Raw genomic sequence first — 18886 nt, 5'->3', positions numbered from 1 at the left:
TGCAAAATTTTAGCAAAAAAATTCTCGTGATGTGCTCTCCAGATATGTCTTTGAATATAGGAAAAACAAAAGCGTTTGAGTGTTATTCATTGCTTCTGATATTATGTTTTTACTCAAGTACATGTTATTGAACAAACATATCTAAATGGTATAAAGTGGCAAATTCAAGCATTGATGACATGCTCAATTGATGATTCTATTTATTTGCAGGCAAAGATTGGTAGAGAAAAAGAGTGTGAAGCTGCACTACAGCGCCTTAGGGGGGAGAATGCTGATATCTCCCAGGAAGCTGCTGAGATCAGAGTAATTTCTTCACTTCATACGTCAATGAGAGAATAACTCTTTGTTTCCAATTTAACTATCATAATTACAAGCTTCAGCCTAGATTTTAATTTTTCCAACAATTTTGCTTAGAAACAAGCATTGACATGGTTCTCAAATTGTCTTATAGGACTATACAGAAACCCTTCAACGGCTTTCAGAAGCTAGTTTTCTTGACTTATTCCAATGGAAATATGCTCATTCACTCATTGTAAGCTTTTTGAAGTAATTACTGTGGCATTTTTATTTTATTTTTAACACTTGTTTGATCCTTTTATGGCTGACATAAAAACGGGTTAGGTTGGAGTTGGCCTGATGGTACTACAACAGTTTGGAGGGGTCAATGGCATCGCATTTTATGCAAGTGCTATATTCATATCAGCTGGTAGGAAAAGGATCGTTTTTTAATGGTACCTAGATTTGACAGGAATCAGAAGAAAATTGAAGTTGATTATAGGAATATGTGGTCTATGCAGGGTTTTCTGGTCGTCTTGGGACTCTAGCAATGGTTGCTGTTCAGGTTTTTGAATCTCTTAGTGTAATTCCAGCTTATGCTTCTGCTTAATGTTCTTTAAGATGATGTTGATAGTCCTCTACAGATTCCAATGACGGCATTGGGTGTACTTTTGATGGATAAATCTGGACGCCGACCGCTTTTACTGGTAAGAAGGTTGGTAAGTCTAATTCTTTATGCAGTTGAATGAAAACCAATTCTGAAGCTCACTAATCTTCTCAGGTTTCTGCGGCCGGAACATGCTTAGGTTGCTTTTTTGTAGGGTTGTCCTACTTCTTCCAGGTTTTCTAGAACAAATGTCTCTTTGAATTCTTTTTCATCAATTGAATAGAGCGTTTCTTGTAAGAGTAATGCTTCAATTGTGTAGGACCTTCAAAAATGGACGCAGATCGCTCCAATTTTAGCACTTGTTGGTGTACTGGTAATGCAATTATCCCAAACACAGTTTCTGGTTTTTGATAATATATACTAAAGAAAAAAACAGTGGAAAATTTTTGTTTTGCTCGTCTCCAAATTTGGTTAATTGTCTTCCTATTTCTTCAAGTGTGGAAGTCCTACGATTTTTAATGCTCCAAATGAATACTTGTTTAGTCTAATTACCAGTGGCATTTATGAAATACTTTTTTCTCTTTTGAAGTGTGAAAATTGCCCTCAAAAGAATCAGTACCCTTCTTGCATAAATCTGTTCATTTTTTTAATCTGATTTTGGCCATCCATCACCCTTCCTCATCTACATTTGCATACTGTCTTTTAGAAGGTGATGTGCCACTATTCACATGTCACCATACACTAGGCGACGTGTGAATAGTGCAAAACGGCACCTTTTAGAAGGTGCAGTGTACTGTTCAAGCGGCACCTTCTAAAAGGTGCTGTTTTGCTGAAAATGGCACCAAATAGTGTCATTTTCACTGTTCAAACGACATTAGCCCATTTTCTAGTCTATGCACTTTTTGCCATTTTGAGAAAGTAACTATTTAAACGTCACTAACCATATAATGACCTTTTTTGGGCCAAAAACGTCATTATATGTGAGACTCAAAACTCCTGAATTTTTGTAGTGTTAACATCTCATACCAGTTGCTATTAGCTGTTGTTTTGAGCCAAGTTCTTGGAGATTTGAAGATTGATTTAGCTGAATTCTGTGTGAAGTGTGAAAATTGCCCTCAAAGGAATCAGTACCCTTCTTGCATAATCTGTGCTTTTTTTTTTTGCCATCCATCACCCTTCCTCATCTACATTTGCATATTTTGAGCCAAGTTATTGGAGATTTGAAGATTGATTTAGCTGAATTCTGTGTCAATCTGTTTGGTTCTGCAATCAGGTATACACAGGATCCTTCTCATTAGGCATGGGAGGAATTCCATGGGTTATAATGTCAGAGGTTTGTTAACCTTATTACACCTCAAAATTCATCCTTTATGACCAAATAGTTGAAATTAAGGCCTATAGTTGACTGAAAAGGAGTGATTTCTTTCTCAGATATTTCCCATAAATATGAAGGGCTCGGCCGGCAGCCTTGTGACATTGGTTAGCTGGTTAGGTTCTTGGATTATCTCATATGCTTTCAACTTCCTAATGGATTGGAGCTCAGCAGGTAATGCTTGATCACTCTCTCTCCCTCTACAGAGTTGTTATTTTGGGTAGGAACTACAATATTATCACTTCTTTTTTTTTTTTTTTTTTAACATTTATTTTATGTTTTAATTTTTGTGTCAGGAACATTCTTCATATTCTCAAGCATATGTGGCTTGACTGTCCTGTTCGTAGCAAAGTTGGTGCCAGAGACTAAGGGGAGAACACTAGAAGAAATTCAAGCTTCGATGAATCCATTTTCAGCAAAATGATGAATTTGGTACCACAATCACAAAATCTGTGTGCTTAGATTAATCAAATGATAGGAATCTGTGGGATTAAATCGATGGCTTCGAGGGGTCGGACCTCAAATCTATTGAGTATTTTCCTTGATAAATTATCCTTTTATAAAGGGGATTTCAGCTTATTTTGGGAATACAATTATTATAGAATCAGCTGCTAATAAGATGATTGCAATTATGCAACATTAAAGAATAATTCCTTCCTATGAATACAAATACTGCAATAATATGCAATTATTATGATTATAGGATATATAGGAAAATGTCATGGGAATATTGAATTAGGATCCCTACAATTTTAAAGAAATATTAGATTCTTAAATCACATAATTCTTGACATACCACATTTTTCAAGTGTTTCGATGCCTAAAAATTGCCTAATAATTATGTAATTTGAGTAAAAAATTGTAGGAGATCGATCCTGATACGACCAGAATAGCACGTAACAGGCTATTCTAGCTCTTCCTTATTCTTGAATAGGAATGGTTGGGTACTATATTTATAGAAGCTAAATTGAATGCTGAAATGTCAAGTTATGGATATCATACAAACATATGCTTTATAAATTACACCACCAAACATAACAACCTAATATTTTGAGAAAGCATTCTTAATATTCAACAACTTTGTATATGAGAGAAATTCGAGAGGTATGCAAGTGTTAGGCTTGGGTCCACATACCTAATAGTTAGGCTTAAACACGTCCAACGAGTAGCCTACCAAATTAGTCTAATATATTGTTGATACAATATTATGCGTTGCTTTAATTATTTACTACAAATTGTAATCTTCCTAAAGGAAACCTTCACACTAATGGTGTTAGTTGCAGTGCTGCAAGCTAGCCTTCAACAACTGTACGTGCTATTATTGTTCAGCACCTTAATTGATTGCCGTTTTGTCATATTTACCTTAACAAATTGTTAAATCATCTGGAAAAGAAAACAAGACATTTTATTAATCTTAGACCAGCAGTGCCCTATCCGCTACACCAAACTGTAGGGGGAGGGGGCCATCCATATATGATGATGTAAACTCTTGGAAGAAAAAAAGGAACAAGCAAACAAATTGCTTTAGCTTATCAACTAGCATATATATATGTCATTGTGTTTCGTAATGCATAGAAGTTAAGCTAAAGTAGGAGTCCCTGACGCCATCCCTCTGAAAAAAGCCCCTTGAAACCACATGGTTGACATGTTCATGCTTAGGCACATTCCATCCAATCTCCAGTTCTCCTAATTTCCTATAAATTAAGGATGAACGAACACAAACCCAATAATCCATATAATTCTCTCTTTCTTTCTTTCTTTCCATGCATGGCTGAACCAATATCTCCTCCACAACCGCCGCCGAACCGCAGCTTGGACCATCCTGTCCACAAGACCCTAGCAAGTGTGGCAAACCTTGCTAACCTTCTCCCCACCGGCTCTGTCCTTGCGTTTCAAGCACTCACCCCTTTATTCTCCAACAATGGCTCCTGCCAACTTCCCAACAAGTGCCTCACAGCATGCACCATTGCATTTTGCGCCATCTTTTGTTTGTTATCCTCATTTACTGACAGCTTCACCGACAAGGATGGAAAGCTCTACTATGGCATCGCCACATTCAATGGCCTCTATATCTTTAACTACAATTATGGTGATGGGGATGTTAAGGAATTAGACAAGTTCAAATTCAAACTCAGCTTGGTTGATTTTGTTCATGCCTTTGTGTCGCCTTTGGTGTTCATGGTTTTTGCTGCTGCCAACTCCAATGTGCAGAGCTGTTTCTTTCCTGAAGCAGGAGCTAATGAGAGTGCACTGATGATGAATTTGCCATTAGGAGCCGGGTTATTCTCCAGCCTTCTCTTCACACTTTTTCCAACTAGACGCAGAGGCATAGGAATATAGGATATACAACCTTATGAGTTGTGACCACCCCTCATAGTCACAGTGATGATATATTTGAGACTTTTATGGATATATATAAGAAAATAATTGGAACCAATTAAGTGTGATTTATATATATATATACAAGATGTGAGATATGTTTCCATAATTCTAGAAAATTATATATCTTTTTTTTTTTTTTTTTTTTAATATATATAGAATAAAAAATATTCATTATTGACTTGTCTTGTATGGCAAGATCAAGATTGAATTTAATTTGCATGTGTGCATGATTCCCTTTCCTTTGATGATGAGATGATTGTGTTTTCCTTTGTCGTGAGTTAACTTGAGCTTGCATTTTTATTTTTGACTTACACTTCCCCTTAAGCGAATGGAAAAAATGAACTACCTTAAGCTTGTCACAGAGCATGATAAATCAAGAAGAGGAAAGAGTCGGTGAAAATGTTCGCAACCCGACTGCCATACTGATATATCAAGCCGAGAAATAATTGGTGTCAATAATTTGCTCATATTTTTCTCATATTCTCTTACAACTTCAATAGATCAACTATTAGATTTGTGAGGTTCACCATTGACTTATGTGAGGTCCACATAAGTCAACAAATCTAATAATTGATTTATAAGATGAAATGAAAAAAAACAAATATGACAAAAATATTGACACCAATCATTTTTTTATCAAGTCACATGGTCTGTTGTACTGATATATTGAGTCAACAGGTCCTTGTTTACCACTTTTTCTCTTAGAAAGTACTCAATCAATCTCAACATGGTTAGTGTGGATATGAAATACTAGATTGGAAGCCAATGCCAATGCACTAGTGTTGTCACACCACAAAATTGGTGGTGTGTCAAAATATAAAGGAATCTAAAGATCTTTGAGAAGCATATGAATCGAAAATAAATTTGTGATGGTGATTGCCATGGCTTAATATTCAGCCTCAGTGTTCAACCACTATACTACTTCTACCTCCTTTGCACTTCATGAAACTAAGCAAGAGTTGAACAATACTCCAAAACTAGTAGTTAATCAGCAATCATCTGGATTTTCTGCCCAATCTGAATCACAGTAGGTTTGAAGATGAGTGGACCTTTGGTGTAATAATGATCAATCATTCCCTTTAAGTATTTGAGTACCCTCATCGTTGTTGTTAGTAAGGATTCTACAAAAAGTTGGACTGGCGGGGAGCTGGAACCTGGTGAGGTGTTAGGGAGGTGAGCGTGGAGCTTGTCTGTGTAAGGAGTCTAAAATGTTAGAAAGGGTTGTAAGTGTTTCAGAAGATTTTGGTCAAATTGGTCACATGCAAGGCACATGACCATTTTCTCATCCATTCTAATGGCTAATATAGTGGCTTTTTTTACAACAGAAAATGATTATTTGATATATCCAAGTATCACACATGTCAATCCTTGTGCACAGTGGCGGAGCCAGACGTTTCAGAATGTAGGGGCCATAAAAAAAAAATTTCGCGTCCTAAAATTTTTTTTTTGCGTCCTAAAAATTTTTTTTACACTGAAATTTTGGTGATTCACACAATATATGTATCACAAAAAAATATCTATAAAAGTTCATAAATATGCGCTCAAATTAATATATTAGAAATATAATATGTCAGCACTACATAAAAAAGACAGAAATACAAAAAGTGTCTAGAACTGCACTTTAAGATCTTTTAGAAGTACAAAATCATCAAGTATCGAATCTAAATCGAAGCTTTTAGCAATTTCCCTTACAATATAAAGAACTAAACTATTTGCAAGAAAATCATCCTCTATTTTTGTTGCGTAGTCATTATTTAACAATTTTCATTGCTAAAAATGCTCGTTCGGTAGTTGCTGTAGACACTGGAAGAGTCAAAATAAGACGAATCAATCCATCAATAAGATAGTATATCTTTGATTTTTCTGTCTTTGCCAATCCTTGGCATAATTCTGCAATAGAAGATAAATTTTGTAATGTCGGATCGGGCCATTTGTAAACTAAATTTATTTTGTAAACTAAATTTGTGCTTTGGAAAGTTCATTTTGTAAACTAATTTTTTTTTTTTTTTTTTTTTTTTTTTTTTTTTTTTTTTTTAAATATGGAGGGGCCAGCTGCAGCGCATTGGGCCCTATTTAGAAAAAAAAAACAAATGAACTTTTAGGAGAATGGAGGGGCCCTATTTAGAAAAAAATAAATAAATTCTCAATAAATTAATGCTGATCCACGGCCTAGTGCTGAAAGTGTGAATTTTTTTTTTTCAAAAAAAACTTTTTTTTCTCAATAAATTAATGCTCATCTTTATTTTTTTTTTTCAAAAACAAATTCGGGCCACGGCCACCTCTGGCCGACATGTGGCTCCGCCACTGCTTGTGCATGAGACTCTTTTGAAAACGGTTGCTAGTACTTTAGGAGACTTAAGTATATTTTCCCCAAATGAAAAATTAAAATTATTAAAAAAAATAAGAAAAAAAAAATACCAAAAATTAATGATGGCCCTTTTCATCAAGTCATATTTTAATAACGTCAAGGGAATTTTGGAAAGAAAATGCAAAAATGTTTTATTTGACTCGCAATGATAGTATAAAAGCTCTAAATACACTTTTTAAAAAAAATTTAGAGGCATAAATAAAAATATAGTGATAGTTTAGAGAACTAATTAAAGTATATTTCCTCCAAAAGAAAACTAAAAGTTAAGATCATCAAGCCAATTTTGGCACTATTTGGAATTGTATGCCTCACTCCATTGGCAGGCTTAACTATATATGACAATATATATGGAGGATCAATTCTTTCCATGTTGTGTTATTTTCTTGCTGGGCTGATATATTCTGAAATTCCAAGAAATCTGAAGAACAATTATTTGATGGGTTTGGTGATTTAAATGATGAAAACATGCTTTTTCGTTTAGAATATGATTCCAGTGCACAACCAGGGACTTTGTTACTGACACATGTTCTCAGTGTCGTTGTTCAACACTGTAATTGTTTATCTTTTCTTTTTCTTTTTTTCTTTTTTTAATTGGTAAGATTTGTACCTGAATTTTTACCACTTAATGCTATACTTTTAAAACATAAACTAATGCAGTCAAAAAAGACACGAAAAAAAAAAAAAAAAACCATAATAGATATAATATTCCATCTTAATGGGCATCTTAATTGATGTTTGTATCGATATCACTGTGTCTTGACATAACCATTTGACAGGAGCAAATAAATTGCTTTTCTTGATGCTCACGGCAAAACAATTGGGCCATTGAAGCACTTTCTAAACTGCACATGATTGAAAAAGAACAAAAAAACTTAATTTAATTTCTTAAATTTTCATCACTTTTGTAATTACTCCCTTAAATTTTAAAAACTCTAAATTTAGTGTATCAAACTTTAAAAAATTTGTAATATCACCCCACACATTAGTGTTTGAGGTTAAATCATACCAAAAAAAATGAAGGTGAAATGACATTTATACCCCTATATAATTTATAAAAATACAACATTATCTTAATTAAATAATAATAATAATTTTTTTAAAAATAGATATTTTGAGAATTTTCAAGGCCTTTTAGGATTTAAAAGAAAATTGTAACGGATGGATGCATGAGATTGTAAACTTTTAAAAGTTTGATACATTGAATTGAAAGTTTCTAAACTTTAGGGCATCCATTGCAAAATGGATGAAAATTGAGAGATTAAGCAAAATTTCTCAAATAATAATAATAATAATAATGCATGGTCACTCCCATTAATTAACTCTCTCTTTCTCAACCTCTTAGTTGCCTATAAATCGTGCTCTCACATTCATGAACATCAACACAAAACTCAGCCTCTCCCTCTCTTCATGGCTAATTCATATTCTATTCAAGTTGATCAACCAAATCCATCTATGCCTCTTCTACAAAGCCAGCAGGATCATGTTAACCATCAAGCCTCCATGGCTGAATCGTCTATGGTACATCCAAGCACACCACCACCACCAAACCCTTTGATGAATAATATTGATCAATCTTTGCCGCAATCAAACCCACCATTAATGGTGGCACCATCAACGAACCCTGCAGGCTCAGTTCATCATCCCACCACGGCTGAACCAACCTATTACATACTAACGAACCCACCTATACCATTCCCATACATTAATGGCCCCAGCGCCAGCGCCAGCGGCCCCAGCCTCACTTGTGATCTAACTTTGGCTCAACCGCCCAATCCACCACCAAACCACGACCCAGCCGACAATGTGGTTCAACAACAAATACAGCAACGAATCTTTATAATGGCTGACCAACCACCACCAATGAACCCCATGATTGGAGCGCCGCCGCCGCTGCCGCCAAGGGAGTACTCAAACCACGATCCACAAGAAACCCAACAAACCCCATCAAAATCTCAAACCACATGTCAAGATTTGATTTTCTTTTTGGTCTCTTGTACTATTAAATCTTTTTTACATGCCATGAGGTATACACGTAATTGATTCGTGATCATTTTCATATATGATGTAGACCGGAAAGCTAAGGATTCATGATGATGTAGGGGAAAATTCCCATCTTACAAGGTCTACTAAAAAGGTCATATCTAGAGTTTTAGACCTCAAATTGGAGCAACCCTTGCAGCGTTGGAAAACTAACTCAAAGATCTACAAAGTCATGTTTCACGAGAGTTTGCTAATTCTGATATTTACTAGGTCAAAAAGAGCCTCCATTCGTAAGCCGTCCGAACGGCTCTATGTTATTTTCTGATTTTCATTGTTTTCTTTACTTTCAATTATTTGGCTGACCTTCTGAACGGGGGTATGTCTGTCCAGATGGACATTGTAGATTTGTTAAAACCGACTTTACTTCGTATTATTATTATGTTTAGAGTTTGGGGGCATATAAATACATGTTTTATAAACCTTAGAACGTAGTTGTTGATTATATATGAGTTTTGTTCAATAAGAAGTTTGTTCAATAAGAAGCCTCAGAGTTGAGTATTCTTCTATTTTTCTTCAAAACCAAAACCTAGAGAGTATCTAGCGTTTTAGAGAAGATTTCTTAGATCCTTTGATAGAATCAAGATTTAGAAATACCTATCCGTTCTTTATTGTTGTTATTTACTACAACCCACTAAGTCACGCTGCATCAATATTTGTTATCATATATTTCACCATGCTTACATGGTTTGCAAGAAAATGAATTTAAAGAAACTTTTTTAAGGAAAGTGTGAGAAATTAAATGGAAAGACCAGTTTTATGATGAATGAAATTGAAATTACAAAATGTTTTATCTCGACCCAATGTTGAGCGGGGTTTGGGGGCAAGTTCATATATGTTATCATATATTTCACCATGCATTACATGGTTTTCAAGAAAATGAATTTAAAGAAATTTATGAAGGAAAGTGTGAGAAATTAAATGGAAAGACTAGTTTTATGATGAAGGAAATTGAAATTATGAAAATGTTTTATTCCAACCTAATGTTGAGCGGGGTTTTGCGGGGAGAGAGGATATGCTCAATGACTCAATTTAGAGTACTAACAGTAACTTCTCTTTGATTTTTCCTAAGTTTAGGGTACAAAGATACTTTTTGTTTCCCTATGAAAATATATTGCACAATAGCTTCCATTATACCATTAAAATATAATTTCTTTACAAAATACAAGTTCCTTGCCTACTCTCACTTTTTTTTTTTTTTTTTTTTTTTTTCACAAAATCCCAACACAATCCTCAATTAAAAACAAAAAGATGAAAGAAGAAAGAGGAAAGATAAATGTTTACATTAAAATAATGTATACACATTGGAAAACACGGTAGCAACCCTTGAGGGTTGGTTAAATGTAGGGAATCTGATGTGAGTAAGTTTTTGTAGTTTTTTTTTTTTTTTTTTTGAAATGTTCCCTAAACATAAAGAAGTGAATGGCATATAAGGTATCTGCCGTTTTACAGCATTCTTAGCAGCTTTCTTGTCATTTTCCTTAAATTTAAGGATAAAAAACTATTTTTTACTTCCCTATCTGCAATAGCTTCCCTTTATCATTCTCTATACTAATTAAATATCATTTCTTTACTTTTCATTCTTTATTTACCTTATTTCTCTATTTTTTTTAATGATTCAGGAGAGAAAATAATTTTTTTTAATTATTTTTTATTTTTTAAATTTAAATTTTTTTATTTTAATAAGCACAAGGATTGTTACAGTGCAAGCCTATACATTGGGTTGCACTGTAGCAATCATAATGTTTAGAAGTGATATATGGACTCTACTATGGGTGGATTTTTGTGATTTTTTTGACATTTTTTTGAAACTTAGGGAAAGGAATCACATATAAGGGAGCTGCTGTGAATGCGAAGGGTAAATAAGACTAGCAAACCTAGTGCTAGATGCCTAGAAGGAGGCAGTAACTAGCAAACCTAGTATTAAGTGTAGGGGTGTAAACGAACCAAGCCTGAGCGAGCTTCCCTTGTTTGGGCTCGACTCGTTTAAATTTCACTTGAGCTCAAGCCAAAAAAATCGAGCTCGAACTCGAGCTCATAATAAGTCGAGCCGAGCCAAGCCAGCTTGCAAGCTGGCTCTTATACTTAATGTTTTTTATTTTTATTTTTTTATTTATATAAATTTAAACTTCAAGTACTCTTAAACTGCTCAAGAAGCCAGCTTGTATATGAACTAGGGCCGGCAATTTGGACACGACCCGCGAATCCGACACGAACACGACACGAAGTTAGCAGGTAATGGGTTTGGGCTTATCGGGTTCGGGTCTTAATCGGGTCTACCCGATTAAGACCCGGATAAATTGTTCATGTATAATCTTACGGTCACGGTCGACCTACGTGTATTAACGCTTTGCTTAACGGTTGGTTTACGGTTCTCGTGACCCGCCGCACTATATCTTATTTAATTTTAAAAAAAAAAAAAAAAAAAAAAAAAGAAAAAGAAGAAAGGTAAAAACTAAAAAGTAAAAACCCCAACTCAACTACTCAAGGCCCAAGCTGCCAAGCATAAGCGGCAAGCCCAACCCGGTTCAAAACTTAGAAGTTAGAACTATGAACTATGAAGTGAGAAGTGAGAAGTGAGATAATCAGTGATTCAGTGAATAAAAAACTAACAAGTAACAAGTGAAAGTGAAACCCTAAACAGCTAAACACTTCTAACTTCTTCTCCAGTTCTCTGTTCTCCCTCTCAGACACTCACGCTGTCACGCAGCCGCTCAATCGCTCACCCTCAAGGTCACGACTCATGGCCTCACGACAGTCACGAGCCCACTACGGTACTACCCCACCAATCGCCAGCCGCCAGCCGCCACCCCCCCCACCGGCGACGCCTCTCTCTCCCCTCTCCCACTCCCTCTCGGCTCCCCTGCATCCACCAGCTCCAAACCGGCGACCGGAGTCACCATTCACCGGGCTGTCTCTCCTCTCTCCCTCTCCCTCCCTCCAGTATGGCGGTATGTCTCTAATAGACTAATTCTCTCTATGTCTTGCTTTGATTTTATTATTATTACTATTTTTTTTAGATTTTACTGATTGTTATTTTTTTTTTCATTTTGTGTGTGTACTGATAATGTATGAATGTATGATTTTTAGATTTTTCTGGTTGTAAATACTCATAATGTATGATTTGTAATTCGGTTATGAGGTTTTTGAAGATTTTTTCACACCTTCATGATCTCCATCTTGCACGCACATACATGGAAAGAATAGATAGAGAAGAGATATGGATTTCCATCCTTTTTTCTGCAGAGAAATATAGTACAAAGAATCGTAGATTTGATTTTAAAGAGGCGAAATACATAGTAAGGCAAAAATCAATTGTTTCAAAAAGTTGGAGAGATGCACTGATGCAGGCATGCAGTTGGATTTTCGTAGATATATATATTTCAACTATTTTTTGGGTGTTCATGTCATCTCTGTTTCTATGCTTCTCTCTGACAAAGAGTTTTTTTTTTCATTATAATTTTATTACTACTACTTCTCAGTACCAAACACATTCGTGTACCAAAATTTGTGTCGGTTACTGGGTCTCTGTGCATTTCTGCTAGAGTAGTAGAAACTGATTTTTGTGATTGTTATTTGTTGTTCCCTGTGCCTGTGTGTGTGGTGATTGCTGTTGGGTTTTATGTTTTGTAAAATAGTCCCTACTTTAAGATTGTTTTGGAAATGGATTTTGAGTTTCTGTCTTTTGGGTTTCAAGAATCCTTTTGCAAGTTTGGCTCTGCTGTTACTTTTCGAGGAAGTCACTTGGGTGCAATTTTTTCTAGTTTGCTTAAGTAATTATAGCTCCTTTTTCTTTCCAGATAAGAGATATGTATGCTTTTGAAATACCTGTCCATATTTTGTTATGTGTGTAGAGGACTAATGAAGAAATTGTTCAAGATGCATTCGAGTCATTCGAAATTGACGAAGATGTTGTTGAAGTAAATTCACTAGGAGATGACTCGGTTTCTATGGGGAATAAGAAAAAGGGAAAGAAGCGTAGGAAGACCTCAGATGTTTGGCAATATTATGACATCGTTCCTAATACTGATCCAAATGACCCAGAGGTATGGGCAAAATGCAAGACGTGTGCTAATATGTATAGGGCTCGAAGTTCATATGGAACTGGAAATTTAATAAAGCATAGTAAAACTTGCGGGGGGAGAAGCAGTCGTGATGTTGGGCAAATGCTTTTAGCTGGAAAAGCAGGATCTCTGGGGGTAAGTGACTCTAAATTTGATCCTAAAAAATTTAGAGAATTGTTGGTTGCGGCGGTTGTTAAGCATGATTTGCCATTTTCTTTTGTTGAATATGATGGTATAAGAGCAGTACATCAATATTTGCGTCCTGATGTACCTTTTATCTCCAGAAATACTGGTAAAGCTGATTTGGTTAAAATGTATTTGAGGGAGAAACAAAGGGTTAAATCTATGTTGAATGATTGTCCTGGGAGGATTTGTTTAACATCTGATTTGTGGACGTCTTTGGCAACTAATGGGTATATCTGTCTTACTGCACATTTTATTAACAAAGACTGGGTCTTAACCAAGAGGGTGTTAAATTTTTCATTTATGCCCCCACCACACAATGGTATCTCTTTGTCTGATGTTATATATAACTTGCTACAAGAGTGGGGGATTGAGAACAAGATTTTCAGTATAACATTGGATAATGCTTCTTCTAATGATAGTTGTGTTGGGTTCTTAAAAGAGAAATTGAACATGAAAAAAGCCCTTCCTTGTGATGGTGATTTCTTTCATATGCGTTGTTGTGCTCACATTCTGAATTTGATAGTGCAAGATGGATTGAAAGAGATCAATGATGCTATCCAAAAGGTTCGAGATAGTGTCAAGTATGTTAGGGGATCACAAGTGCGGAAGCAAAGTTTTCTTCAAGCAGTGAATCAAATGTCATTGGACAGTTATAAAGGGTTAAAACAAGATGTGCCAACTAGATGGAATTCTACATACTTGATGCTTGAGAGTGCAGTTCACTATAGGCGTGCTTTTAGTTATTTGGAGATGACTGATAGAAACTATAAGCATTGTCCTACTGCAGTTGAGTGGGAAAAGGTTGATAATATCAAAAGCTTCTTAGCTTGCTTTTACCAAGCTACATGTGCTTTTTCTGGTACTAAGTATCCCACTGCTAATTTATATTTTCCTGTGATTGCCATGATTTATGTGAGCTTGAAGGAAGACGCTGTGAGTGAAGATGAGCATAAGAGTTTAATGGCAATTCAAATGCTTTCTAAATTTGAGAAGTATTGGTTGGACTTCAGTGAAGTGTTGGCTGTTGCAGTTATCTTAGATCCTCGTTACAAGCTTCATCTTGTAAATTATTACTATACGAAGATCTATGGAGTTATGAATTCTCCACAGTATGTGAATGTTAGTGATAAAATAAAGAGCCTTTTTATGGAGTATAGTGCTTCTTCTATACCTTCAAGTTCAAGCTCCATAACTGTTCAGCAGCCCCAAGTAACTCGAGCAACACTACCATGGGAACGGGTAAATAATATTATAATATCATTGATTTCTTATCTTTTTAGTAACTTAGTATATAATCTTTTTAGTAATTTAGTAACTTAGTATATACTCTTTTTAGTAATTTAGTAACTTAGTATATAATCTTTTTAGTAATTTAGTAACTTAGTAACTTAGTATATAATCTTTTTAATACTCTTAATTATTTATGCTTATATTCTCTCTTTTTCATGTAGGAATATTTGGCATTTGGTGGAGTTGATGTTAATTCACAAAAGAGTCAATTGGAAATTTATTTGGAGGAGCCTAGGTCTGTGGCTGTGAATGATTCATTTGACATCCTTTCATTTTGGAAAGGAAATGAATTTCGATATCCTGAAGTAGCTGCAATGGCTCGTGATGTTTTGAGTATTCCTGTTTCCACGGTTGCTTCAGAATCCACTTTTAGTATTGGTGGATGTGTGATTGATCAATATAGGAGCTCACTCAAGCCTGATATTGTTGAAGCATTAATTTGCAGTAGAGATTGGTTGTATGGAGAACAAGGTAATATTATTTATTTGTATATTTAATTTATTCATTTACTTGTATTATTTTTTTTTAACTACACTATAATAATACTAATTGCTCTTTTTTTTTTTTTTTGATATAGCACAAATGAAGTTGGATAGCATAGAAGAGGAAATTTTGACAACTGATGTTAATTCTTGTGACATTCCAAATTCTTCTGGAGCACAATCTGCTAATATTTCTTAAAATATTAACCTTATTTAGTTCATATTTTGTAATGACTCTGATGATGATGGCTCATAGTCATGGAAACTTTATTTAGTTATTTTGTTTAGAATCTAATGATGATGGACTATGTTAACTATTGTCTATATGTAAAGGAACTTGTAATTTGTAGAAGTTCAGTAGTATAGTAGTTTGATGGAACTGTAATGACTAATGGGTTTTGTTAGGATTTCCAGTGGGAGCAGCACTTTTAATTTTCATTATTAATGTTTGTTAATGATGCTTAAAGTTCTGAAATTATTTGAGTATTTGTTTGAACTTTGGAGCTTATTTGGTCTTGATGTGTTTTGGGTGGACTTTGAAGCTTCTTCTTGTCCTTGCTATTATGCAGCTACAGAAATCAATACCTTTCACTATAGTCTAATATATTCTGCCAGGATTTTGGAAGGAAGGATTTTAGTGTGAGTTGGTCATGTACGTAGTTTTTACAATGGCTTCACATGTATGGCATCTTTGGCTTTAGAGACTAGCAAAAGTGTATGTTATCATATGATAAAGAAGTGAGGGACGAAGTACAAAATTGAATCATCAAATGACAGGGACTGCACCACAAAGTTGTAAATTGTGCAAGAATAATTTATATTGGCACTTGGCAGTGAAAGTGAATGTTACATTTTTTTTTTTTTTTCTTTTTCAGGGGGGAATTTATTAAAGAAAAATGAAGAAAATTGTTGTAGTAATTTTGTTTTACATTAATATAACAAAAACACTTAAAATCTTAGAAAAGGGAGATGGAAAAAATGCCTAAGGGTCCATGCTTCTTAGTTCTCTATATTTTGCCATTTTGGTCCTTCCTGGTTCTTGCACATTTTTTTTCCATTTAATTTTCAATTCTATTTAATTCCTTTAAGATCTAAATCATCTAATGCTCAACAAAAGAGAAGCATGTTGATTGCCCAAATGGCTTTTCAGCCTTTTCTACATATTTTTTCGGGTCGGGTCGGGTCGGATTACCTGTTTGACGCATGGTTCGGGTCGTGTCGTGTCGGGTCGTGTCTACCCGATTTTACCCGGTAATGTTAAACGGGTCGTGTCGGGTTACCCGGGTATTTTCCGTGTTATAATCGTGTCAGACCCGTTAACCCGATTAGCTAAACGGGTCGTGTTCGTGTCTTGGGTAATCGGGTCGCGGGTCTTCGCGGGTCTTAATCGGGTCTACCCGATTACCCGAATTGCCACCCCTAAAGCTTAGTGTTAAGAAATATAACTTGGAACAAGATTGAACAAAGACATGAAAATTAAGAGAATGAATTCTCATATATTATTCAGCATCTTTGAGCTATGTTTTATAGTACATTAAGGGGGACAAAATCCCATAAACTATGGACTAAGAAAAGGAAAATACAATTCAAATATAAAATCTAATAATGACATATACGTGAGCTTCTATATACATGGAAACTAATTAAGAGAAATAAATGGTAGATAATCAAGGGAGGAATTTCAAGGAATCAAATCATATCTTAATACCCCCCCTCAAGTTGGTGCATGAACATCCGTAATGCCCAACTTGCTAAGGAAACTAAGAAAGTTGTCGCGGCCCAAAGCTTTAGTGAAAATATCAGCAAGCTGATGGCTAGCAGGGACATGAGCTGTAGAGATGATCTTAGCACAGAGTTTTTCACGGACAAGGTGGCAATCAATGTCGATATGCTTCGTTTGTTCGTGAAAAACAGGGTTGGCAGCAATGTGAAGGGCTGCTTTATTGTCACAAAAGAGCTTCATGGGTTGAGAATGAGAATGAGGAACCCCGAAAGACTGAAGAAGCATCTTGAGCCAAAGGAGAGACAGTGGTTTGCTTCTTGGTTCTCCATGAGAAAGGGCTATTGCCAAGTGTAGTAAAATAGCCGGTGGTAGATCGACGAGTGATGGGGCAACTCGCCCAATCTGAATCTGAGTAACCATAAACTTGGAAGTCACAATCAGTAGGGAAAAAAAATACCTTTGCCAGGGGATGACTTGATATAGCGGAGAACTCTGATGGCAGCATCGTAGTGTGGCTGGCGTGGTTGATGCATAAATCGACTAAAAATGTTGACGAAATACACAATGTCGGGCCTAGTGATAGTGAGATAAAGCAAACGCCCCACAAGACGCCGATAAGGGCTAGGATCAAGTAGGGGAGTACCTTCTTCATTTGTAAGCTTGAGATTTTGCTCAATTGGAAAGGTAGCTGGCCGAGCACCAAGATGACCACTATCACTGAGAATGTCCAAAGCATATTTTCGTTGATTAAGAAATATACCAGTTGGTGATCGAGCAACTTCGAGGCCCAAGAAATATTTTAATGTGCCAAGATCTTTGATGCGAAACTTTTGGGCTAATAAGTCTTTGAGTTTGCTAATGGAATCCAGATTATTACCAGCCACCAAGATGTCATCAACATAAACAAGAACTATTGTGAAAGAAGGGCCTTGTGACTTAGTGAATAGAGAGTGGTCAGCTCAAGATTGTTGAAAACTAGCAGCAACAAGGACAGAAGAAAATTTGGAAAACCAATTGCGAGAGGCTTGTTTAAGCCCCTAAAGTGATTTGTTGAGACAACAGACTCGATTCTCCCCCTTCTTGCAAAAACCGGGTGGAAGGGTCATGTAGACCTCTTCATCAAGGTCTCCATGCAGGAAAGCATTATGAACATCCAGCTGATGGAGAGACCAATGACAGGCTGCAGCAACGGCGAGGACACAACAAACAATGACAAGCTTGGCAACAGGTGCAAAGGTATCATGATAATCGAGCTCTTCAATTTGAGTATAGCCTTTAGCCACAAGGCGGGCTTTGTACCTTTCAATGGTGACATCTACTCGAAGCTTGGTCTTGAAGACCCATTTACAGCCGATGGGTCGTTTGCCAGATGGTAAGGCTTGAAGTGTCCAAGTGTGATTTGCCTCCAAGGCTTGAATTTCAGAAGCCATGCCATCCTGCCAATGTGAGTGTTGGACCGCTTGTGTATAATTGATGGGATCTTTATGGTTAGACAAAGCAGATAAAAAAGCCAAGTGTTTGGGGGTGAAAACGATCATATGAAAGAAAATGAGAAAGAGAATGGACCATACCTGCCGAGTGCTGATGAGGGGAAGTCGTGATGGACTTGTTAGGTAGAGGCGCACAAATGAAATCCTTCAAATAGGTGGGTCGGGAGATGGTGCGTTGAGGCTGAGTGAGGATGGGTGGTGGTGTGGGTGAAGGCGCAGGAAGGGTAGGAGGACAAGATAAGTCAATTAGGTCGGTGGGACTAGGAACAGAAATGAATGTTGAAGTGGTTGGAGTAGATGGGTTAGGGAGAGAAAGATCCATAGAGGGTAAAGGGATAACAGGTGCATTTGGAGAAGGAGAATGATGTTGGAATGGAAAAACATTCTCAACGAAAGTTACATCTCGATGTATAAAGATTTTCTTAGTAGTTAGATCATATACTCGGTATGCTTTATGACCAAACGGATAACCAAGGAAGATGCATTTGGAGGCACGGGGTGAGAATTTGTCGCGAGATGAACGAAGAGTTTGTGCATAGCAAAGGCAGCCAAACACCCGAAGATGATGATATTCGGGAGGGGTATTGAAAAAGAGTTCATGGGGGGATT

General features: G+C 36.1%; 3 protein-coding genes across 3 annotated transcripts in view; all 3 read left to right on the top strand.

Annotated features, from left to right (window-relative positions):
• LOC132168220 (sugar transporter ERD6-like 5) overlaps window positions 1-2848 on the top strand; it is a 3487-nt gene extending 639 nt beyond the window's left edge. Inside the window, exons 2-11 of the mRNA XM_059579344.1 lie at window positions 211-303; window positions 452-532; window positions 622-706; window positions 798-841; window positions 921-983; window positions 1058-1117; window positions 1203-1256; window positions 2157-2216; window positions 2315-2429; window positions 2552-2848. Of these exons, the coding sequence (XP_059435327.1) occupies window positions 211-303; window positions 452-532; window positions 622-706; window positions 798-841; window positions 921-983; window positions 1058-1117; window positions 1203-1256; window positions 2157-2216; window positions 2315-2429; window positions 2552-2679 (783 nt within the window). The 3' untranslated portion in view covers window positions 2680-2848. The remainder of the gene's footprint in view (window positions 1-210; window positions 304-451; window positions 533-621; window positions 707-797; window positions 842-920; window positions 984-1057; window positions 1118-1202; window positions 1257-2156; window positions 2217-2314; window positions 2430-2551) is intronic.
• A 1174-nt stretch (window positions 2849-4022) lies between these two features.
• On the top strand, window positions 4023-4595 carry LOC132168209 (protein DMP4-like). The gene has a single exon (XM_059579335.1). The coding sequence runs from the start codon at window positions 4023-4025 to the stop codon at window positions 4593-4595; it is 573 nt and encodes a 190-aa protein (XP_059435318.1).
• A 3910-nt stretch (window positions 4596-8505) lies between these two features.
• Window positions 8506-15502, top strand: LOC132168201 (zinc finger BED domain-containing protein RICESLEEPER 2-like). The gene is made up of 4 exons (XM_059579325.1): window positions 8506-8991; window positions 12897-14531; window positions 14744-15053; window positions 15160-15502. Exons 1-4 carry the CDS (start codon window positions 8506-8508, stop codon window positions 15261-15263), a joined length of 2535 nt encoding a protein of 844 aa, XP_059435308.1. The 3' UTR covers window positions 15264-15502.
• Window positions 15503-18886: the final 3384 nt, after the last annotated feature.

The sequence above is a fragment of the Corylus avellana genome, chromosome ca1 (genome assembly GCF_901000735.1).
Source record: "Corylus avellana chromosome ca1, CavTom2PMs-1.0".
Lineage (NCBI taxonomy): Eukaryota > Viridiplantae > Streptophyta > Magnoliopsida > Fagales > Betulaceae > Corylus > Corylus avellana.
The sequence above is the reverse complement of the archived record's forward strand: the minus strand, read 5'-3'. Positions and strand labels throughout refer to the sequence as shown.